The sequence below is a fragment of the Trachurus trachurus genome, assembly GCF_905171665.1.
Source record: "Trachurus trachurus genome assembly, chromosome: 18".
Taxonomy (NCBI): Eukaryota; Metazoa; Chordata; class Actinopteri; order Carangiformes; family Carangidae; genus Trachurus; species Trachurus trachurus.
In genome coordinates, this window is record NC_139909.1 from 9,965,315 (window position 1) to 9,989,249 (window position 23,935).

At 43.8% G+C, this 23,935-nt stretch overlaps 2 protein-coding genes across 2 annotated transcripts; both read right to left on the reverse strand.

The window, feature by feature from the left end:
* Window positions 1-1,217: 1,217 nt before the first annotated feature.
* Window positions 1,218-11,403, reverse strand: LOC311001405 (peroxisomal acyl-coenzyme A oxidase 3-like). The gene is made up of 19 exons (XM_083992478.1): window positions 11,266-11,403; window positions 11,095-11,192; window positions 10,861-10,996; window positions 10,710-10,784; window positions 8,374-8,463; window positions 8,129-8,272; window positions 7,962-8,050; window positions 7,569-7,665; window positions 6,386-6,568; window positions 5,536-5,658; window positions 4,006-4,126; window positions 3,803-3,925; window positions 3,574-3,687; window positions 2,769-2,884; window positions 2,413-2,587; window positions 2,212-2,279; window positions 1,582-1,668; window positions 1,382-1,502; window positions 1,218-1,345 (listed from the first exon to the last, which is right to left on the reverse strand). The coding sequence occupies exons 1-18, from the start codon at window positions 11,386-11,388 to the stop codon at window positions 1,383-1,385; spliced, it is 2,082 nt and encodes a 693-aa protein (XP_083848604.1). The 5' UTR covers window positions 11,389-11,403; the 3' UTR covers window positions 1,218-1,345; window position 1,382.
* A 963-nt stretch (window positions 11,404-12,366) lies between these two features.
* Window positions 12,367-22,834, reverse strand: LOC311001403 (peroxisomal acyl-coenzyme A oxidase 3-like). The gene is made up of 19 exons (XM_083992475.1): window positions 22,707-22,834; window positions 20,716-20,899; window positions 19,469-19,566; window positions 19,255-19,390; window positions 19,093-19,167; window positions 18,152-18,241; window positions 17,882-18,025; window positions 17,689-17,777; window positions 17,222-17,318; window positions 16,784-16,966; window positions 16,568-16,690; window positions 16,156-16,276; window positions 15,921-16,043; window positions 15,692-15,805; window positions 14,709-14,824; window positions 14,412-14,586; window positions 14,256-14,323; window positions 13,679-13,765; window positions 12,367-13,601 (listed from the first exon to the last, which is right to left on the reverse strand). Exons 2-19 carry the CDS (start codon window positions 20,836-20,838, stop codon window positions 13,482-13,484), a joined length of 2,082 nt encoding a protein of 693 aa, XP_083848601.1. The 5' UTR covers window positions 20,839-20,899; window positions 22,707-22,834; the 3' UTR covers window positions 12,367-13,481.
* Between the last annotated feature and the right edge of the window lie 1,101 nt (window positions 22,835-23,935).

Consider the following 23,935-nt stretch of genomic DNA (forward strand, 5'->3'; position numbering starts at 1 on the left):
GAAAAATTAGTAGGGTTTTCCTTTGAAAATCTACAATGTCGGTGGTAGCTCGACTGTATTTTTTGGAGCATATCCTTGGATGTATCTCATGGATCTAAGCTCTGATAGATCCGTGATGTAGTGGAGGCTTGACCGCATCGGTTAAACGTTAGTTGCAGGTGGGAGATTCTTGCAGGATTTTGAAATCTCCTTAAGTCTGAAAAAAATCTCAATAGCTAAGTCAGAAAGAAATTACCACGAAAAACAGGGGAAAAAATTAGTCGGAAAAACAGAAAAAAAATGCAAAAAAAAAAAATACTCAGAAAAACCTGAGTATTCTTTTTCAAGTGAATGCAATACGCTATCGTACTTTACAAAGGTAAATTGGATGTATAAATGTTTCAATCCCAATGAACCAGAATCAGAGTATGTCCCCAAAAAAAAATCACCATTAAACCTGTCAATTTATTTAATTTATATAAGGTGTCAAGAGTACAATTCTTTACATAAATTCTACAAATGCTCATAACAGCAGCAGACACAACCTTATCATTGACAATTGTACATCATTACAGTCAAACACAATCATCAGTCATTCATCTACATCATACAGTATATTACACATTTGTCAATTAAAGCAGAAGTGAATGATATATTTGTGTTAATATAAGTCTTAAATAGTTATATCTTCCGACAGCAATCACTTACATAGAGTGTTTGGTCTGAAACACGGGTCTCTCAGTCCCTCTGCTCTGCTCTGAGCCGAAGAGAAAACATTTATCGTATCCTACAGTTTTTATCCAATGAGGAGAGAGAACGGCATACAGGGCTGTGTGTGCAGCCAAGGAACGCCGTGAATGTGGTGACGTAGCGACGAGGACTGTTATGGTGCGTTCAAGGAAACTCGTATTTTTCCGACCGTGAAGTGGTACCAGTTCGATCTGGTACGAGTTCACCGGTCGGAAGTTACGAGTGGCCGTTATAGTGACTTTCACCGGTAAAACAGGTCGGAAAAACACGAGTGGGTTGCCTGGAACGCTACAAAGTCGTAAGTTGTGACTTGAAGCTGTAATTTACGATTTCAAAAGCCTGCCTGGAACGCAGCATTAGCGAAAACGACCGGATCACTCACTTCTGCTTTAAAGTAACTGATACAAGCTCAACACGGTAAAAGTACAAAAATACAAAAATATGTCCATCAAGTGATCGACTAATCGGCACATAGCAACAAGCGAATTATAATGAACATTACAGGGTTTTGGCAACAAGTCGTGAACACATGAAATTTGTGTTTTCACATGAGCTGATCCAGAGCCTGTGGACCCGGGTCCTGGTCCTGGTCCTGGTCCTGGTCCTGGTCCTGGTCCTGGTCCTGGTCCTGGTCCTGGTCCTGGTTCTGGACTCTAGAGTTTGGAGCGCAGCGATCCGACCACAGGTTTGTCTGAGCAGAACTCCTTCCACCAGGACGGTCGGTCCAACACCTGACCGCCCTGCATCACCGTCGCCCACAGGTTCTTATAGAGCTGAGGACGGACAGGAAGTGATGTCATGATGTCATAAGACTGGATCCATGTGTGTGTGTGTGTGTGTGTGTGTCCTCACCTGTCCGTCAGCGTAGCCAATAGGAGCGTTGAGCATGAAGTCAGTGGGAGCAAAAGCGTCCACAAGAGACACAGCATCGTCCTTCAGCTGCAGAGAGAAGAAAGAAAGAAAGAAAGAAAGAAAGAAAGAAAGAAAGAAAGAAAGAAAGAAAGAAAGAAAGAAAGAAAAAGAAAGACAACATTAAGCTTCATAAGGACAGTGTGGACGGACATGAAGAGGAAGCAGCAGCTAATCGTAGACTGTAGTCACATTAATATAAAAATATTTGCATCATTCATTCATTTATTTCATAAATTAAAATAAACTGCTAAGGCAGTTTGACTGACAGACGGGCCATTCAACCAAAGTGGTCTGAGACTAATTTGATTGGTAGGACAAATGTTGGCCCCTGCTCCTTACACAGACGACCACATTTAGTCATTGATATGTCAAATCACTTATGTCATCGATTACTGTCCAATACTTACCAGATATACTCAGATTTTTATAATTTTGCCAAAAATGTGTCGCCTGGGATGGTAACTTTAATAAAAAATTTAAAAATAGTAGAGCCAAAAGGCTAATTTCCACTGGCAGTCCCCTAAAAGTGTAATGCCAGTGGAAATGTCTCTGAGGCAGATGTGTCTTTACCTGGGAGCAGAGAGACAGGATGGACATCTGGACCAGATCTGCAGGTTCTCGTCCACTCAGGTAACCACCTGAGAAGAACAACCAGAGCTGTGTTACAGTGTGTGTGTGTTACGGTATGTGTGTGTGTTACAGTGTGTGTGTGTGTGTGTGTGTGTGTGTGTGTGTGTGTGTGTGTGTGAGTTAAGTGTGTGTGGTACTGACCCTGGTACAGCGTGGCCATGTGGCTGCTCAGGCTCCACAGGCCGTACAGAGCACACAGCCTCCTGAGGACTGATCTCAGAGCCGCTGGAGTGTCCTCGTCCACCGTCTGCTCATGAAACCTGCGGAGACAGTCGTGTTCGATGTAGGCGACAGCCAGGGAGTGGCAGAAGTACACCTGAAAACACACACACACACACACACACACACATTTATTGTGTCATTTAATTTTATATTTCTGTATTTATTTATCTATAGTCTACTATGTCATTTCTTGTCCTCCAGACTCAGGAAGTATTGAGACCCCTTCACTTGGACAGACCTGTGTGTATGAGTTACAGTGTGTGTGTGTGTCTCACCTGACTATTGTTTCGAGCCTCAAACTCCCCCTGGCTCTCTGCTCTCTGCTGCTGCAGTCTCTTCTGACTCTCCACCAACAGGAAACACACCAGCCACTTGTAAGCAGCCAGAGGCACTGAGGACACACACACACACACAGGTTATACCAGGAGGACTCAAACAGAGTTTGTATCACTGATACCCTGTTTAAAGAAAAAAATATTCTTATTCCAGATAAGAAGTGGTAAAAATTTCTCAAAAAACAAAAGTACAACATTTTCTACATAAAAAGTGGAAAAATTTCTCAAAAGAAAAAGTTTTTAAAAAATTCTTGAAAAGTGGTAAAATTTCAAGAAAAAGTTGGGGACCCCCTTGAACCTTCTCAAAGACCCCTGGGGTCCTCGGACCTCACTTTGAGAAGTGGCAAAAGTGGCAAAATTTGGGGGTGGTGTTTAGCTCAGTTGGTATGCAGCCGCCCCCATGTGTTGAGGCTATACTGCAGGTAAAATTTCTCAAAAGAAAAAGTTTTTAAAAAAAAAAGTTGGGGAACCCCTTGAACCCTCTAAAGGATCCCTGGACATTTCTGGAAAAAAGTGATACAATTTCTTGAAAAACGTTTACACATTTCTAGAAAAAAGTGGCAAAAAAAAAAAAAAAAAAAAAGTTAAACATTTTTTAGATAAAAAGTGGTAAAAAAAAAGTGGTCCTCGGACCCCACTTTGAGAACCATTGGTCTAGACCAGTGGTTCTCACACCAAGGACCCACTGATCTCGTCTGAGCTCCAGTTGTTGCTGTAGGACTCTGTGTCCTGGTCCTGGTTTTACCTGCCGGGTCCAGACTCTCCTCCGTCGTTGTGGCTGTGAACCTGGTTCCCAGGATCCTCTGGTAGTCGTCCAGGAAGTCGACGGTGTGGAGAGGAGACTCGATCCGGACGCCGTCTGAAACCAGAGGAGACGGCAGCCAATCAGAGACCTGCGTTACAACTGTCCGCTGCTCGTCCAGGTGTGTGAGTGTCATCATCACTGAGCTGCGTCGCCATGGAGACAGACTGACCGTGCAGCTTGGCGTGGAGCCAGCTCAGCAGGTAGTTGCTGGTCTGCTGCAGCAGCACGTTGTTGTCGCCCTCGTACGTGCTGTTGGGGTCGTTGTCATCACGCAGGTTACCGAGGCGATTCACTGAGAGAAAGAGATGATGGAGTCAGACCAGTGTGTGTGTGTGTGTGTGTGTGTGTGTGTGTGTGTGTGTGTGTACTGACTGGCCAGGTATCCGTGTCCTCCACAGGCCTCTCTACACTCCTGGATCCCCCTCTGGGCCGTCCAGGACCCCAGGGGTTTACTGGAGCAGCCGATGGCGTGGATCTCCTTCCCCATCTCTGCCTGGGACACACACACACACACACACACACACAGATCAGGACATTAGTATTGGACAGAAATAACATAATGGAACTAACATCCGGAACATGCGCTTCAACTGGGAGCAGCAAAGTCTGATAGCTCTGAGTTTTTGAGTTTTTACTCAATATTTGCTTTATTTTTGTTGTGTTTTTTGTCATCTACTGATGGATGCTTCTGTGGAGGGAAGAGATTCTTCAGAGATGAGCTTCTTTCATTGAAAATGAACAGATCTGGAGGACGCCATCCTGTCCCAGCTGAGATGAAGAGGTGCTTTTGTGGTGGTTGTCGTGCTGCTGGTGGTACAAGGGTTAAAGGCTGGGAGGTGGAGATGTCCTATCGGTCCTTTCTGCGGTCAGTCATCATTGGAAATATCAACTCTCTGCCCATCGAATCATAACAACACTTGTGTACATCCCACCCAATGGCAACTGCTTAAGTTCCATCTGAAGTTCTCCATGAAGTTGTTGCTAGGATACAGACTAAACATCCTGAGGCACCTTTAATGACGACAGACTTCAGTCATGTTTCCCCGATGGACTCACTGGGGGGTGTGGTGGAGAGATGAGCACTGAGGATGGAGGAGGCCATTCTGGACGGACTGGATCATCCATTTCACCATCGGTCCTGCTCCACCTGGTGGTCCTGCTCCACCCGGCGGTCCTGCTCCACCCAATGGTCCTGCTACATCCGGCGGTCCTGCTCCATCCAGCGGTCCTGCTCCATCCAGAGGTCCTGCTCCACCTGGTGGTCCTGCTCCACCCGGCGGTCCTGCTCCACCCAGTGGTCCTGCTCCACCTGGCGGCCCTGCTCCATCCAGCGGCCATGGTCCATCCGGCGGTCCTGCTACATCCAGAGGTCCTGCTCCACCCGGCGGTCCTGCTCCATCCAGAGGTCCTGTTCCATCCGGCGGCCCTGCGCCATCCAGCGGTCCTGCTCCATCCAGAGGTCCTGCTCCACCTGGCGGTCCTGCTCCACCTGGCGGTCCTGCTCCATCCAGAGGTCCTGCTCCATCCAGAGGTCCTGCTCCACCTGGCGGTCCTGCTCCACCCGGCGGCCCTGCTCCATCCAGAGGTCCTGCTCCATCCAGCGGTCCTGTTCCATCCAGCGGTCCTGCTCCACCCGGCGGCCCTGCTCCATCCAGAGGTCCTGCCACATCCAGAGGTCCTGCTCCATCCAGAGGTCCTGCTACATCCAGAGGTCCTGCTCCATCCAGAGGTCCTGCTCCATCTTTCTTTCTTTTTTGTGTCATTGTCGTGTGAGCTACTGGACTAATTTGAATTTCCCTCCTAGGGATGAATAAAGTATTCTCTACTCTAATGGATCCTGCACCATGTTTGAACTTCTGGTCTGGACTGACACACATTATACATACACACACACACATTCACCTGTCTGTCACTGTTGTCTTTCATCATTTGTCCGATCTGAAACTCCACAGCGTTCATGAAGATGCTCTTGGTGAAACACTCGAGGGCGTACGCTGCAGCCAGGTACGGGATCAGACGCCATTGCTGCAACAACACACACACACACACACACACACAGGTTATCAACCCAGTCTAGGTATGAGCGTATTCACATGAAACGGGCAGAGTTCCCAAAAAATCTGGATTATTCTGATCCTAGCAGTTTGGTGGTGGATTTCAGGAACAAAATGTGATTTAAACTAAATTCAAACTGGTCAAATAAACAACATTTATAATGTAGTGTATATACAGTACATTTATTGATTTATATTTTGCACCTGATTTTTAAACCATTACAGTAAATAAAGTCAATAAACTTTTGATTATTCCACAAATTAAGAACTTTTCCCAATTACTGGATAATTAAATTAAATTTGAAGTTTGAATTTGAAACACATGGTAAAATATTCACATATGTCTAATGTACTGTTGTACATGTGAAGATATTGAAGAAACAAAAAACAGCGCAGAAAACACTAAACATCCCATTTTCAAATAAATCCACTTGAAGTGACCCCTTGCTGGATATTCTGCCTGTTGTTTCAGCCTTCAGTGTGATACACAGTCCCATTTAGACCACTCATTATCTAGATTTGGTAATCTCGAAAAGTTTGTATCTGATCTGACTGATCCAATCCAACTTTGCTTTGAACAACTGGGATAAAAGTTAAGATGGCGTACGTCATCCTGGATGGGAAAACAAGGGATTTCAAAATCCGGATAACTTTGATCCAGATTACACCTTTTGAGCAACTGGGCCCAGGACTCAGACCTGCAGCTGGTACTCCAGGACCGGGATCTCCTCCGTGTCTTTGGGTCCAAACTGCCTCCTGCTGGCAGAGAAGCGAACAGCAACGACCAGAGCCAGCTTCAGGTTGACCAGAGCCACTCTGGTAATGAACACCCGGCCCCCGGACAAGGCCCCCAGAGAGGCCCCGAAACGCTTGTTGGGGTCCTGGAGGAAGAGAAGCAGGAGGAGACAAACATCAACCTGCAGCTTTAAAGGAATAGTAGCATTTTTTTTTAAATGGGGTTGTATGATCTACAAATAGCCCCTAAGTACTTCAATTGCAGTAGAAGACTCTCTGCACTCCTCCCGTTAGCAACGCCAGCCCATAGCCCTGCCCACAGATTTACAACATACAGTGTTGTGAACAGACCCAAAGAAACGGCCTATTTTCGCGGCCTAAAAGAGGTTTTACCTGAAAAAAAATGCACAGTTCCTTTTCTTTTTTATCTACCTAGTTTGTGTATGTGTCGATGTCTGAATACAGTGAAATTTGCCCGGGGTTCAGTACATGTTGGTGGGGGGCATGGGGAGGTTTGAATGTACAGGAACTATACTTGACTGTCTCATGTGTCAATTGTATTTATTTGAAAAATAAAAAAGACCTTGATCAAAAAAAAAAAAATACACAGTTCCATTGTTCGCTATCATATAATTTTTTCCAGCCCATCAAAGTGCAGGAAAAACGCAGTTTTTATTTGGACCTAACCAACTGCTGATCGGCGGGCGCTAACCCTGGGCAGAGGGATACGTGAGTGGGTTGGGTCCAAATAAAAACTGTGTTTTTCCTGCACTTTGAAGGGCTGGAAAAAAATATATTATAGCGAAAAATGGAACTGTGTATTTTTTTTTCAGGTAAAACATCTTTTAGGCCGCGAAAATAGGCCGTTTCTTTAGGTCTGTTCAAAACACTGTATGTTGTAAATCCCTGGGCAGGGCTATGGGCTGGCGTTGCTAACGGGAGGAGTGCAGAGAGTCTTCTACTGCAATTAAAGTACTTAGTTCCTCCTTGTGGAGGTAATCCACTCAGACAATGCAGACAAAAAAAAAAAAAAAGTACTTAGGGGCTATTTGGAGATCATACAACCCCACTTTTAAAAAAAATGTTACTATCCCTTTAAGACGAAGTCGGACCTGAAACGTCTCCGTAGTTCTTCACTTCACTGACCTTGAACGGAGTCACGTAGCGCCCGTCTGCGGTGACGTCCCCCGTCTTGTTGAGCAGGTTCTCCCGGGGGATCCTCACGTTGTGGAACATGGCAAAGCTGAACAAGAAGAAGACGAAGAAGAGAGAGGAAAACCAGTTTGATGACACTTTTTTCCCCCTCTCTTCTTGTTTCTCCCCTTTTCCTCCCCCCTCTCACTGCCTATATCATTTCACTGCAATGATCTTGTATTATTGTATGTGACAAATAAATTATCTTGATTCTTGATGAAGAAAATAGATCTAAAAGAGAAGTAGGAAACATTTTTTATGTTGCAGTTGTTGAGCCAGACTGAACCTCGACCTTTTGACCAATCACAGTGAGACTGACACGGATTCGTTCTGGTCTCTTCTCACCCATTATCCAGCCCGTTCTGGCCCACTTTCTTCCCAATGTCTCCGACCAGGACACCGGGCAGAGCCAGCAGGGTCTTCGGGTCTCTGACCTGCAGCACAGAGGTCAGAACTGAACAACAAGCTGTATTTTTGTCAGGGGAGTCGATGCTCGATGGTCAGATTCTCACCGGGACGACGAAGGAGTGCAGGCCGTGGCAAACCTGGTCCGGAGTGTAGAGCTGGGCGAACACCACGGCGTGTGTGGCCGTCTTACCCAGGTTCCCCACCCAGAACTTGGCGGCCTCGAAGTCCGGAGAGTGGATCACAAACTCCTGCAGAGACCACAAGGTCACAGTGAGGTCACAGTGAAGGTCAGGAGTCCTGATGCCCCAACGTTCACCTCCAACAGGTGTGCGTATGTGTGTGTGCTGACCTGGGTAGAGGGGTCGTAGGTGGCCGTGGTCCTCATGGACCTGGTGTTGCTGCCGTGACTCAGTTCAGTCAGAGCCAAGCAGCCGAATGTCTCCCAAGAAATGTATTTGAGAGATTAATTCACACCTTTATTACATCACGTTTATATTATTGTAATTCCTTGTTTGTTGGCCTCGACCAGAAAGCACTGCGCCGCTTGCAGGTTGTTCAAAATGCGGCTGCCCGCCTGCTGACTGGAAAGAAAAAACGTGAGCACATTACTCCTGTCCTTGCATCTTTGCACTGGCTGCCTATTCATTTTAGGATTCAGTTTAAATTTTTTAAGTTGTAAGTTTTATTAATTGCTTTTAAATGTATAAATGGTCTAGCACCACCTTATTTGTCAGAGCTTTTACAGCTGCACACCACTGATAGGGCACTTAGGTCATCAAACCAGCTGCTCCTGGCAGTACCCAGGTCCAGACTCTCCACTCGTGGAGGCCGAGCCTTCCCAGTCGCGGCTCCTAAGCTGTGGAACAGCCTACCTCTCTATGTTAGAGCTGCACAGTCTGTTGAACATTTTAAAACACTCCTAAAAACGTATCTTTTCTCCTTGGCGTTCACTCCAAGCTATGCAAGCAATCTTGCCCCCCCCTCTCTCTCTCTCCCTTTTCTACTCTCTTTTTATTCTCTCTTTTTAATCTAAATTTGTTTTAAATTGACTATTATCCCTTGTGTTGTTGTTTTTTTGTTTGTTTGTTGTAGTGTTTATGATTAACTATGTTGTGCTTTTGTAATTGTACAGCACTTTGGTCGACTGAGGTTGTTTTAAATGTGCTTTATAAATAAATTGTGACTTGACTTGACTTGTCTGGAAAAGACATAGACACATGTTATTATGTCTTCAAGGAAGACGTCATATATATGTCACATATAAGGCCTGGGGCTGTGAGCCGTTGGCACATGTCCCCATAGCAGGAACCACCCTCGAAGGACCATCACCCAGAACTTTTACGGGAGCTAAACAAGTGACTGCTTCGGGGTACCCCTAACCACATGAAGTCACCTGTGTGCTGGTGTTTGTGTGTGTCTGTGTGTGTGTGTATCTCTTAAATCACATGAAGCTACCTGTATGTGTTGGTGTGTGTGGCTCCAGGTGGATTGTTTATAAACCTTAACGAGCACCAGGTGGATTATTTATAAACCTTAACAAGCTCTGGCCTGAGGCTCAGAGGTTACCACGGCAACTTGAGGAGGTTGTCATGACGATAGGGGCCCCCCAGGCTGAGACAGACAGAAATGTCAAGAAAAAGAGCGATTTTCTGCCTCTGCAATGGTTTCGCATTTAGGCTTACTGTGACAAAACGGTAGCTCCTATCAGAATAAACCCAGACCGAGAGCGTCACAAAAGACTTCCTGAACGCTTTGATACGATTTTGGTGTTCCTACAGTAAATATTTTGCCGAAATGTGCGATTTTAAAACAGGGCTCCGTTCTGCTTCTCTCGGAATATCTTTGTATTGGAGTCACTGAGGAGCAGAGACAGACGTGGCCGCACTTAGAGGCTGACAATTCAAATTCTGTATATCTCTTAGATATTTTGAGCACATTGTGAGAGACGGAACGAGTTTGTCTACAAATTTGGAAAAAATCATGTGTGCAGAGTGTAAATTGTGGCCGGGAGGAGTGTGGAAAGAGAAAAGTTTCCAACGATTTCAGACAACTTCTCTCACTCTAAGCGATGATGTCACCCACTCTGACACGAACATTCCGTCCAATACACACCCATTATAATCTCAAAATTTCTCCAAAAATGATCATGGTCATTGAACAGGGATTGATCAAAAACTATGTGACCTATCAAAACGTGGAGTAATACACCAATACACAAGACTTGTGTCTACTGTTTAAAGTTCAAATTAAGTCTCTAGGTGAAAGTATGCCTGAGCAGTAGACGTTTGAAAAACTCCAATGATTGTACTTTTTCACTCTATTTTTTTCGCCCATCCCATTCACTTACGCCACGAAAAATTCATAAACTGTTGCGAAAAGTAATAGCACACCGATCCCGATCGAACCTTATGTTTTGATATATAATTTGTCCTACAACTCTTCGAGTTTGCCCCGGGCACTGGCCCCTGCAGCTGTAGGGGCCAGTGACCGGTGTGCTTGCCCCGTGGCCCTAATAATTTAATCGTGTGGCTCTTCTAGACTTTCCAAACGTTATCGGACTGAATGGATTGAATTCTGGTAGTGAAACGAGTCGTTTCGCAAGGTTGTGACACTCAAAAAACCTCAGATCTTCCTCAGTGGGAATGGGACTACTTAGTTAACCGTCATTCAAGTGTTGATTCTTACCGTCATGTCTTCAGTGCTCTCCACAAATTTGCTGTGTCTCCCTGATCCAGAGTTGGCCACAGTTGCTCCAAACATCTACAACAGAGGATGTTATCAACATATTTCACTGTACGGTCGGGGATGATTGCTTAATTCATCTCCTCACACTCACCACTTTGTTGAGGAAGTACTTGGAGGTCATCGCCCAGTCGTACATGCCCAAACAGCTGTTGAGGATCGCGGTCTTCCAGGGGTTGGCGATGACCTCTTCATGTGTGAGGAAGTTGTAGCGGAAGAGCTGCTTCACCCTGTGGGTTTTTTTTTTACACCCGAAACTTTAGGTTTGGTTCTTCATGCAAAATGTAAAAATAAGGAGATGATGTAGAAGTGAGGAGGTGGACTGTACCTGAGGAAGGTCAGCTCCCTCATCTTCTCCACGAGAACTTCTTCACCGGGTCGACGGGCAAACAGAGGATCGTTCTCCAGAGTCCTAAAGATATGTTGCTACAGCAGAGAAGAAGAAATCTGGAGTCTATCTATCTAGTCTATTTCTTTAACCTGTAATACACAACGTTACCTTGAACTCATGTACGTCCTCTCCCTCTAAGAACAGAAGCATCTCCTTCCAGTGGAAAGAGGCTTTTTTCCTGTAGACATCCAGGGGACCTGGAGGGAGGTCAGGTATCTTAAGCTCTGTCATCTTGTGTTCACACTGAGGGAGAGAGGTGTTTTGCATCTCCACCATGACAATCCCGGTTAAATCTGTTGAGAAATATCCAAATTCCAACCTTGGATAACAGCCAGAGGGGAAAACAGAATGCATTTCAACAGCAGGACTGGGCTTGCTTCAAAACTGCAGAATATCAAAACTGAAATCTTCAGCTAAATCTTAAGCTAAACTCGGGTCTAAAGAAAAACTGGAACAGGAATTCAGCACAATGAACACAAAACAAGCCTTCCAGAAGATAATAACTCACCGGCTATGACACAAAACCTTCTCTACTTGCAATAACCGACTCCATCTCCTTTGCTGAAAACCTGAACACTTTCTACACCTGGTTTGATACCAACAAGGACTACACTGAGGACTGTAAATCACTCCTGGAGACCATATACCACTCCCCAATCCATCTCATCCTGCCCCCTTCTCTGTGGAGGATGTTCGCCAGCAGATGAGGCGGTGTAAGCCCCAGGGCCATCATGCACTCATTTTTCGAGGAATCTTACAGGATTGCCACAGTGCCAACCCTCTGGAAAACATCCACCATCTTACCGGTTGGTACAGCGTTACAACCGCAGAGTTGCCGTGTGTGTGTGTGTGTGTTTGTGTGTCTGTGCTGTCTTCCCAGGACGGAGCATACCTGGATCCAATCGCTCATTAGGCCTATCATAAAAGCTGGAGGCAGAGGTGCAGCGGTGGCAGTTGGCCAGCAGACAGCGTTTTGAGAGAGGGTGTTAAAAAAAAAAAAAAAAAAGGCGCTTGTACCACAAAAAAGAGAAAAAAATTACTCGGAAGAACAGAAAAAATTATGGAAAAAACCAAACATAAAAAGAGAGAGTTTTTTTTTTTCAAGTGAATGCAATACGCTTCCATACTTTACAAAGATAAGTTAGATGAATAAATGTTTCAACCCCAATGAACAAGAATCACAAGAGTATGTCCAAAAAAAACAAAAAACAACATTAAACCTGTCAATTTATTTACTGTAATATGTATATATAAGGTATCAAGAGTACATGTTATAATTATTTACATAAATCCTACAAATGCCCATAACAGCAGCAGACACAACCTTATCATTGACAACTGTACATCATCTACAGTCAAACACAATCATCTGTCATTAATCTACATCATACAGTATATTACACATTTGTCAATTAAAGAGTAACTGATACAAGCTCAACAACACGGTAAAAGATTTTTGGCTTGTACGAGTATAAATGTTCCTGTTAAAAACAAAATTAACGTGTAGAAACAAACTATGTGAAGGGAAAAAATTTAAAAGTTGTCGATATGTTAATGGGAATTGTGCAAACACATCAACATCAGGGAACAATCTGAGTCCCAGTGAAACGTCAGCGCCACACGGTGGAGGAGCTGGTGTGTTACAATCAGACAGTTGTAGCGTATGTAAGACCAGGGACGTCACAGGAAACGTTATAAAGCTTCATATTTTAATAAGTAGGAACTGTAGAAAGAATTGATAAATAAACCTTCAATCATCAGTAAATAATTCAGATTTAAAAATCAATTTACATTTTTAAGAGTTGTTTAGTCCATTATAATTATTATCATGATTATAATTCATAATAATAATGATAAGTCGTTGACAATGTCATTTATACTTTAACATTTTTTTTATTACTTTTCCTGTGACATCCATGGTTCTCTGTGGTGTTGTTACTTGTTGAGGTCATGAAGATTATTTTATAATGAAACATAACAAAGTCCCTGCTGCTTCTGTTCAAAAACATTATTGATTATTATTGACATTTATAATCTACGTTACAGCTGAAATTAAACCTGTTTTTAAATTAAAGTTCGTCATAATATCATTAATACAAAAATATGCACATTGCCACGAAATAATTAGGCAAAAATGCTAACGTTTTAACTGTGTGAGTGACGAGCCTCGTTCATGGTTCCCTTTGTAATAATGAACATTACAGGGTTTTGGCAACAAGTCGTGAACACATGAAATTTGTGTTTTCACATGAGTTGATGCAGAGCCTGTGGACCCGGGTCCTGGTCCTGGTCCTGGTCCTGGGTCCTGGTCCTGGTTCTGGACTCTAGAGTTTGGAGCGCAGCGATCCGACCACAGGTTTGTCTGAGCAGAACTCCTTCCACCAGGACGGTCGGTCCAACACCTGACCGCCCTGCATCACCGTCGCCCACAGGTTCTTATAGAGCTGAGGACGGACAGGAAGTGATGTCATGATGTCATAAGACTGGACCCATGTGTGTGTGTGTGTGTGTGTGTCCTCACCTGTCCGTCAGCGTAGCCAATAGGAGCATTGAGCATGAAGTCAGTGGGAGCAAAAGCGTCCACAAGAGACACAGCATCGTCCTTCAGCTGCAGAGAGAGAGAGAGAAGAAAGAAAGAAAGAAAGAAAGAAAGAAAGAAAGAAAGAAAGAAAGAAAGAAAGAAAGAGAGAGAGAGAGACAGAGAGAAAGAAAGAGAGAGAGAAAGAAAGAGATAGGTAGAAAGAGAGGCAGAGAAAGAAAGAAAGAAAGAAAGAGAGAGAAAGAAAGAAAGAAAGAAAGAAAGACAGAAAGAGAGAGAGGCAAAAAGAAAGAAAGAGACAGAGAGAAAGAAAGAAAGGCAGAAAGAAATAAAGAAAGAAAGAGAGATATAGGCAGAAAGAGAGACAGAGAAAGAAAGAAAGAGATAGACAGAAAGAGAGACAGAGAAAGAAAGAAAGAAAGAAAGAAAGAAAGAAAGAAAGAAAGAAAGAAAGAAAGAAAGAAAGAAAGAAAGTGAAATGTAAATGTAAATGCACCCAATTATAGCCAAAAGGCTGATTTCCATTGACAGTCGCCCAAAATGACAGATGAGTCTTTACCTGGGAGCAGAGAGACAGGATGGACATCTGGACCAGATCTGCAGGTTCTCGTCCACTCAGGTAACCACCTGGGAAGAACAACCAGAGCTGTGTTACAGTGTGTGTGTGTTACGGTATGTGTGTGTGTGTGTGTGTGTGTGTGTGTGTGGTACTGACCCTGGTACAGCGTGGCCATGTGGCTGCTCAGGCTCCACAGGCCGTACAGAGCACACAGCCTCCTGAGGACTGATCTCAGAGCAGCTGGAGTGTCCTCGTCCACCGTCTGCTCATGAAACCTGCGGAGACAGTCGTGTTCGATGTAGGCGACGGCCAGGGAGCGGCAGAAGTACACCTGAACACACACAAATGAATTTATTTTGTAATTTAATTATGTATTTCTGTATTTATTTATCTATACTTGTGTCATTTTTTGGTCTCCATACTCAGAAAGTATTGGACAGACTTATGTCTCACCTGACTATTGTTTCGAGCCTCAAACTCCCCCTGGCTCTCTGCTCTCTGCTGCTGCAGCCTCTTCTGACTCTCCACCAACAGGAAACACACCAGCCACTTGTAAGCTGCCAGAGGCACTGAGGACACACACACACACACACAGATAGTGTTTGACCACATGAAAGCACAGGTGTAAACGCAGCCAAGACACATTGAGGACGGATTGTGATCCGATAGGCCACCACATCCAGAGGTGATCAGGGACAAAAGTGGTACAATTTCTCCAAAAACATTTAAACATTTCTAGAAAAAAGTGGTTAAAATTCTCAAAAAAAAAGTAAAAAAAAATAATTCTAGAAAAAAGTGGCAAAAACAAATTCTTGAAAAAGTGGTAACATTTCTCAAAAAAACAAATACATAAATCTTAAAAAAATTGGTCAAATTTAGAAAAAATTAATTAATTAATTAAACATTTCTAGAAAAAAGTGGTGAAATTTCAAGAAAAAGTTGGGGACCCCCTTCAACTTTATCAAGGACCCCTGGGAGTCCCCAGATCCCACTTTGAGAACCATTGGCCTTGACCAGTGGTTCTCAAACTTTTTTACATCAAGGATCCCTAAATTGACACAAATTAGACCACGGACCCCCACTGGACAAAATTTTGAAGCAAACACCAGAAATACACAGATATTTGTTCTGAGCATTACTTTTTTAGTCAATTTACATTCAAATGAGGGCGAATGGCAGGAATTTTTGGAAATATTGTACAGTAATTTCTGGAAAAAAGTGGTACAATTTCTCCAAAAATGTTTAAACATTTCTAGAAAAAAGTGGCCAAAGTTCTCAAAAGACAAAAGTAAAAAAAACAAAAAATTATAGAAAAAAGTGGTAAAAAAAAAATATATATATATATATATATATATATATATATATTTTTTTTTTTTTTTTTTGAGAAAAAAAATTGTAAAGTTTAAAAAAAAAGTGGTAACATTTCTTATAAATACCTGCCGGGTCCAGACACTCCTCCGTCGTTGTGGCTGTGAACCTGGTTCCCAGGATCCTCTGGTAGTCGTCCAGGAAGTCGACGGTGTGGAGAGGAGACTCGATCCGGACGCCGTCTGAAACCAGAGGAGACGGCAGCCAATCAGAGACCTGCGTTACAACTGTCCGCTGGTCGTCCAGGTGTGTGTGTGTCATCATCACTGAGCTGCGTCGCCATGGAGACAGACTGACCGTGCAGCTTGGCGTGGAGCCAGCTCAGCAGGTAGTTACTGGTCTGCTGCAGCAGCACGTTGTTGTCGCCCTCGTACGTGCTGTTGGGGTCGTTGTCATCACGCAGGTTACCGAGGCGATTCACTGACAGAGAGAGATGATGGAGTCAGACCAGTGTGTGTGTGTGAGTGTGTGTATGTGTGTGTGTGTGTGTGTGTGTGTGTGTGTGTGTGTGTGTGTGTGTGTGTGTACTGACTGGCCAGGTATCCGTGTCCTCCACAGGCCTCTCTACACTCCTGGATCCCCCTCTGGGCCGTCCAGGACCCCAGGGGTTTACTGGAGCAGCCAATGGCGTGGATCTCCTTCCCCATCTCTGCCTGTGACACACACACACACACACACACACACACACACACACACACACACACACACACACACACACACACACACACACACACACACACACACACACACACACACACACACACACACACACACACACACACACACACACACACACACACACACACACACACACACACACACACACACAGATCAGGACATTAGTATTGGACAGAAATAACATAATGTTTCCTGCACCATGTTTGAGCTTCTGGTCTGGACTGACACATTATTTACATTAGACCATCACACACACACACACTCACCTGTCTGTCACTGTTGTCTTTCATCATTTGTCCGATCTGAAACTCCACAAAGTTCATGAAGATGCTCTTAGTGAAACACTCGAGGGCGTACGCTGCAGCCAGGTATGGGATCAGACGCCATTGCTGCAACAACACACCCACACACAACGCAACACATTAAAAACAACAGCAAGAACAACAGCAACAACAGGAGGTCCAGAGCTCCAGGACTCAGACCTGCAGCTGGTACTCCAGGACCGGGATCTCCTCCGTGTCTTTGGGTCCAAACTGCCTCCTGGTGGCGGAGAAGCGAACGGCCACGACCAGAGCCAGTTTCAGGTTGACGAGGCCCATCCTGGTGATGGACACCCGGCCCCCTGACAGGGCCCCCAGAGAGGCCCCGAAACGCTTGTTGGGGTCCTGGAGGAGGAGGAGGACACATACTGAAACATCAGACTCTCTTTATTTACCGTATTAACTTGATTTTTCATTCATTTAAACACAATAACAATGAGAAAAGTGAGCGTGGCATCATGGGAGTTGTTGTCTTCACCACCATCACCAAATTAAAGTGTGTGCAGCCTCATTCTTTTACATATCGTCTATAAAACCTTGTGAAATTTAGTTAATTCTTGTTCATAAAGAAACATCTCCATGGTTCTTCACTTCACTCACCTTGAACGGAGTCACGTAGCGTCCCTCTGCTGTGACGTCCCCCGTCTTGTTGAGCAGGTTCTCCCGGGGGATCCTCACGTTGTGGAACATGGCAAAGCTGAAGGAGAAGAAATAGGAGAAGCAAACAGCCAATGGTTATGATAATCTTCTTCTCGCAGGAAATAAGACAAGCAAAACCAGTTTGATGAAGAAAATGAATCTAAAAGAGAAGTAGGTCAAAATTTTTATGTTGCAGTTGAACCAGACTGAACTTCGACCTTCTGACCAATCACATCACAGTGAGATCTTCCTGTTGTCTGGTTCTGGTTCTGCCTTTGGTTCTTGGGTCATTTGAATGAACTTTTACGGGTTTTGTGTCACTTTTGTTGGTTCTTCTGTCAATGTTTTTGTGTATTTCTTGCTTTAAGTCAAAGTACTTTGTAACTCCTTTGTCTCTGCACCAGTGTTTTGTTCTGGTCTCTTCTCACCCATTGTCCAGCCCGTTCTGGCCCAGTTTCTTCCCGATGTCTCCGACCAGGACACCGGGCAGAGCCAGCAGGGTCTTCGGGTCTCTGACCTGCAGCACAGAGGTCAGAGGTCAGAGCTTCACATGTGGACGACTACACTAACTGAACATCGAGCTGTATTTCTGTCAGGGGGGGTCGATGGTCAGATTCTCACCGGGACGACGAAGGAGTGCAGGCCGTGGCAAACCTGGTCCGGTGTGTAGAGCTGGGCGAACACCACGGCGTGTGTGGCCGTCTTACCCAGGTTCCCCACCCAGAACTTGGCGGCTTCGAAGTCCGGAGAGTGGATCACAAACTCCTGCAGAGACAACGAGGTCACGAGGTCAGGAGTCCTGATGCCCCAACGTTCACCCCCAACATGTGTGTGTGTGTGTGTGTGTGTGTGTGTGTGTGTGTGTGTGTGTGTGTGTGTGTGTGTGCTGACCTGGGTGGAGGGGTCGTAGGTGGCCGTGGTCCTCATGGCTCTGGTGTTGCTGCCGTGACTCAGTTCAGTCAGAGCGAAGCAGCCGAACGTCTGGAAAAAACAGAGATACATGAAATACTGAAAAATTCGCAAATAAAAGTCGAGTCTCAATTAGAAGCCAGGACTCTAAGCCCACGATCGCCCATTTGAGCAGTTTCTAATTTGTGCTCGAGTTCCCAACAGGCCTGGGTGTTGAAGATCGGACCCGACGCAGCCGGACTCACCAGCATTAATTCTCGGCCCATGGCCAAAATGCCATGGTCCGACTCGACCCAAGTTATTTGAATACGTTTACCACCAAAACCCGGCACCTCTGGTCCACCTGACGACAGTTGCCCATTGGCTGAGCCCAGTTTCCACTGTAGGACCTTTGGGGTAATATTCAGGACTTTGCCCTGGGGCCATTGGTGTGTGTCTCCATAGCAGGAACCGCCCTCGAATGACCATCTTTCTGAGCTTTAACAGGGGCTAAACGAGTCCCTGCCTTGGGGTAGGTACACTGAGTGACCCCGAAAAACTCCTGAGTGGGGCTTGAGGTTTACTTGTTGCTGATTGGGTAAATGGTTGGAGTGGGATGTGACGCCAACATAAAGTGCAAAAATAAGCGGCATTTTTAAAATCCAGCATTATTATTAGAAAACATCTGCACTTCCAGCAAAAACTAACAACCCTAACCCTAACTCCAACAACAACAAAAGCAGTAAAAGAGAACGGTGAAAACAGTTGCACAATGACTACGTGGCCTCAACAGGCCGGTCAGTCCTATACGGGTCGTACTCTGTAGTGGAGATACAGTGACCTAGAGGGAAGTTCCTGTAAAGTTCCCGCCTCCTAAATCTTACCAGGATCTTCCTCAGTGGGTACGGGACTACCTGGTTACCCGCCAGGTGTTGGTCTCTTACCGTCATGTCTTCAGTGCTCTTCACGAATTTGCTGTGTCTCCCTGATCCTGAGTTGGCAACAGTTGCTCCGAACATCTACAGAACAGAACAGAAGATGTGATCAACATATTTCACTGGACGGTCGGTCGGGGATAATTGCTTAATTCATCTCCTCACACTCACCCCTGTGTCGAGGAAGTACTTGGCGCACATGGCCCAGTCGTACATGCCCAGACAGTTGTTGAGGATCACCATCTTCCAGGGGTTGGCCATGAGCTCTTCTTGTGTGAGGAAGTCGTAGCGGAAGAGCTGTTTCACCCTGTGGGATTTTTACACCCGAAGCTTTAGGTTTGGTTCTTCATGCAAAATGTAGAGATGATGTAGAAGTGGTCTGTACCTGAGGAAGGTCAGCTCCCTCATCTTCTCCATGGGGACGTCTTCACCGGGCCGACGGGCAAACAGAGGGTCATTTTCCAGAGTCCTGAAGACATGTTGCTGCAGCAGAGAAGAAGAAGAAAAAGTGAAGAAGAAACTTTAAGACAACACAGGAAGTAGAAACCCGGAGTCTATCTACATTCCTCAAAAAACTTTGGAAACGTTTTTTCAGTCAATCATTTCTTCACTTTAATAACACCAATTGGTGTTATATTTTATATCGTTGGAAAGCCTGATTACTCACCTTTACAATGAGGTACAACTTGTAAGGATCGTGCATCCATGGAATGAGCAACACATGTGGGTAGCGCCCCCCAAAAATGTGCCAAAATCCCATACAATAGTTTCCTGGTGGTATTCACTCTTGTTTGGCGTTGCTTGGTGGATTGGATGATTGCACTCTCCCCCAGTAATAAGGGGGGGAAAAAACACAGATTTTTACACTTTATTCATTTGACACCATCTGGAGCCTCAGTAGCATGTGGAAGCTTGGCACCTCCTCCTCACGCTGGTAACCTGCCCGGTCACATTTTGCTGTGGGATGGCATCCCATTCCAGTGTGGTTGCGTTGGTCACTCTAGCAGGTAGCAACTCCGCAAGCTGATCCCACAAGTGTTCAATTGGGTTGAGGTCTGGCCTCTCAGCAGGTGACTCCATCCTCTCTACTCTGTGGTGATACTGGAGATATGGGATCACCACTGACTCCAGAATCTCATTCCAACATCTCACTGCATTGAGGTTGCCTTCAACAATGAGAAGTTCTGTTTTGGGGATTTTGGCACTTTTTTTTTGGGGGGGGGGGTACCCACACATTTAGCTGTGTTGCTCATTCCACGAATGCACGATCCTTACAAGTTGTAAAGGCGACTAATCAGGCTTTCCAACGATATAAAATACAACGCTAATTGGTTTTATTAAAGGGGAGAAATGATTGACTGAAAAAACGTTTCCGAACTTATTTGAGGAGTGTATATTTTCTAGGGCTGTCCCGATTACCATATTTAGAGAATAGATTATTCGCGGACATAAAATCGATCATAATCGAAGCTTTGCCAGCCTACTCATTGCAATGTAACAATTGCCGATGAGAACCGGTGTCAAAAAGGAAAACAAAAAAATTGTTCACGGACTTCATGATCGATTACCATGACAACGATTTTTTTTGGGTCAGCCCTAATATTTTCTTTAACCTCTAATACACAACGTTACCTTGAACTCCTGTACTTCTTCACCCTCTAAGAACAGAAGCATCTCCTTCCAGTGGAAAGAGGCATTTTTCCTGTAGACATCCAGGGGCCCTGGAGGGAGGTCAGGCACTATATGGTCCGTCATCTTGTGTTCACACTGAGGGAGGTTTCCATGCAGGATCAAGGGTCCTAAGGCACTTTGGTGTCTGAGGAGAAACGAGAGAGACAGTTAGGATTAGTAGGAAGTATCAGACCAAACACTGAACACTGGGCTCTGTCTTTTGACCTCATTAAACAGAATAAAAGTTAAAACACAAACTAGGTCAAACCCACGTCAGTGTGTGGAAGGACAGAGCTGGTGAACCATTGACTGTAATGAGAGAGCCAATGACTGAGAGAGGAGCTAAAGATGGGGAGAAAATAGCAACAATGTGCCTGTAAACACTCAATGTTGAAATTATTCAAACTAAGTTATGTTGATACAGCAACAGCCAATGGGGAAACTCTCAACAGTCTAGCTGACCAATGGTGTAACTTCATCACTCAGGCAGTCAGTCTGTCATTTAAACCGTTGTGTAGTAACATCTGCTGAATATTTGTGGGATTTATGTTGTATTCACGCTGACCATGCATTTAGTAGCCTATTGTTTGTATGACAGTTGTGTGTACACTGGTTCAATCTAAATAAATCAAAAGGCCACTGATTCAAGATGGGTATCTAACGTCCAAACATCATCAGTCAGACTAAAAAACAACTTCACACTCTGCATTCTCTGAAATAAAAGCTGCCTGGCTTCGTCATATAATGGACAATTAAACAAGAAATGAAGTTCATCCTCAATCACATTTAGATTACAGATAGTAGCCTACAGAGTCTTCCCTCCTCAGGTAGACTTAAACCTACCTACTTTGCCAGAGGGAGAATCGCAGACCTCAACTGAGCACATGGATCTATCCAGTAGTAAGGTCTGGTTTAAACCAAATATCATTAGCCCATTTTTCTTTATAACTTATGCTTCACAAAATTGACACTACATTGCAAACCATTTGTGAAGATAAGTTGTTGAGCCGCTTCATTAAAGATAGCAATTTTTTTGCTATTGTACCCTCTGGCATAGAAGACAAACGATTCCAGAGCATTTCCCCCTTCTGCTTAATCAAACAACGTTCCCAACCAATATCCCCTTGCCCAAAGCCAAAAATATGAATTAACTATACTAACTTTGTTGTATGAGCAAACAAGAAACTAATGGCTAACAAAGGGGGATATTACCAATATTATCAAAAAATAAAATAAAACATATTATAAAAGTAATCCAAACAAATAACCAAAAAAACTAATATCTCCTACAGTAAACAACTTACATTCAGATATCAGAAACTTTGTTATTTCTGTTTATTCTATTTTTCTCATTTCTCTATTTATTTGAATTTAATTGAGTAACTGCACAGACTCAGGGGTCATAAAACGTTGCAGCAATAGAAAACACCGGGACATAGTCCATTTTTAGTCTATTATACAAGACACCCAGCAGCAGACACCTAGTGCAGATGTGGACGTGCACAACCAGATGTTGAGATCCACTTCCACAACACGTAGGAATATGAAAGGTGGAGGTTAATAAAGCTTTTACTAATAAATCTGAAGCCTTATCTATTGATCCAGACTGAAACAGTCCCAACACACATTACTTTTCATTCAGACTAACCTTTCTAGTGAAGCTGCTGCTATTATCAACACAGTGCAGAGTTCAAGGCTGAAGCTTCTCTGTGTGTGTGCAGCTCTAAAATAAAACCACACAGCGGTCTGTTGAACATAAAGTGACCTGTAATAACAATATCTGTCATTAAGTATCACTATCAGCCTGTTGTTTAATGACTAAAGGACTGAAAATAAATTAGATGGTACCAGTGTTTACTTCAGTTCACTAACACGGAGTTACAGAAGTGTTAGTACCTTCGTAACAACGGACGCTGATTAAGTTCATATATAAATATATATTTTTATCTTACCTTTTATCTTTACGTTGATTTCCCCTCCCAAAGTCGCTGTCTGTTTTTTGTCAGCTGCCCTGGTGACCTGTGTACAGATATATTTGTAGCGATGCACCACAGGAACTGAACTTCCACTACCTGCAAGTGCATTTCCGGTTTGAGTCCTTCAGAACAAGAGCACCGTCGTAATGAAAAAAACGTATAAAGATAATAAATGAACCCCTACAGCGACAAATGTTACACGTTAGACATTTTTCAACAAGAATTAATACTTTACTCAGAAGAAATGAAGCTTAGATGCTAGGTTTCAGGGGCATACTTTAAAACGGCGAAGATGCAGTGCTTTTAATCTGAAACTCTTGAAGTGAAGTATTAAAACTTTTTCTAAAGCGACAAGAGGACAATTTGGGAAACCAATAACAGCATACACAAAGTAAATGTGATAAAAGCATGTCATAAAAAGGAAATATGACAATGTTTGTAATATTATTATTTTCATTCATAGCAATAAAGGGCTTCGTGTGCAAAATGACATGTAGCTAGATGTACATTATAAATAAAAATAAAAAACAAGATAAATAAGCAATTAAAAATCGTTTAAATTGGCAACTGTTTCAACCTTACATTCTTCCAGTTGCTTCTAAGACAGGAAAATGCGAATCTATGAATAACAACAAGGAAGTGTTGACAATGTTTACAGGTGAAAATTGGCAGACAGAGTTGACCTTAAATCAGTTTCAAAGCTGCAGTAGATAAATATGAGTAGGCTATTTGATGGATACAACATTCAACACTTAAATGTTTGCTGTGGCTTCATCACTGGCAAGAGATACACAAAAAAAACAAAAGCTCCTTTTTGTTTTTACAGCCTTTTTTATTCCACAGACATAGATTTTCAACAATACAATGGTGAGTTCATATAAAATATGTACTACTTTTGAATACCCTCATATTTGACCAGAAATCTCTTTACGTTGACTTACGGTGGGGGGGGGGGGGGGGGGGGGGGGGGCTAGCCTAAGCCTGATTGGCCTGAAGTCATTTAAATATGGTTGGATGATCAATAACAAATTAAACTGTGGGTTGACAAATTCAAACACATTTATTGATGATTTAATTTAAAGGAGCCACGGTAGCCTATAAGATTAAATTCAGTGTTAAAGGCGCTCAGGCAGGCAATTTTGAAGTAACATATAGAAGTAATCCAGAAATTCAGAAATACATTACTTTGAGTAGCTAATCCAAAT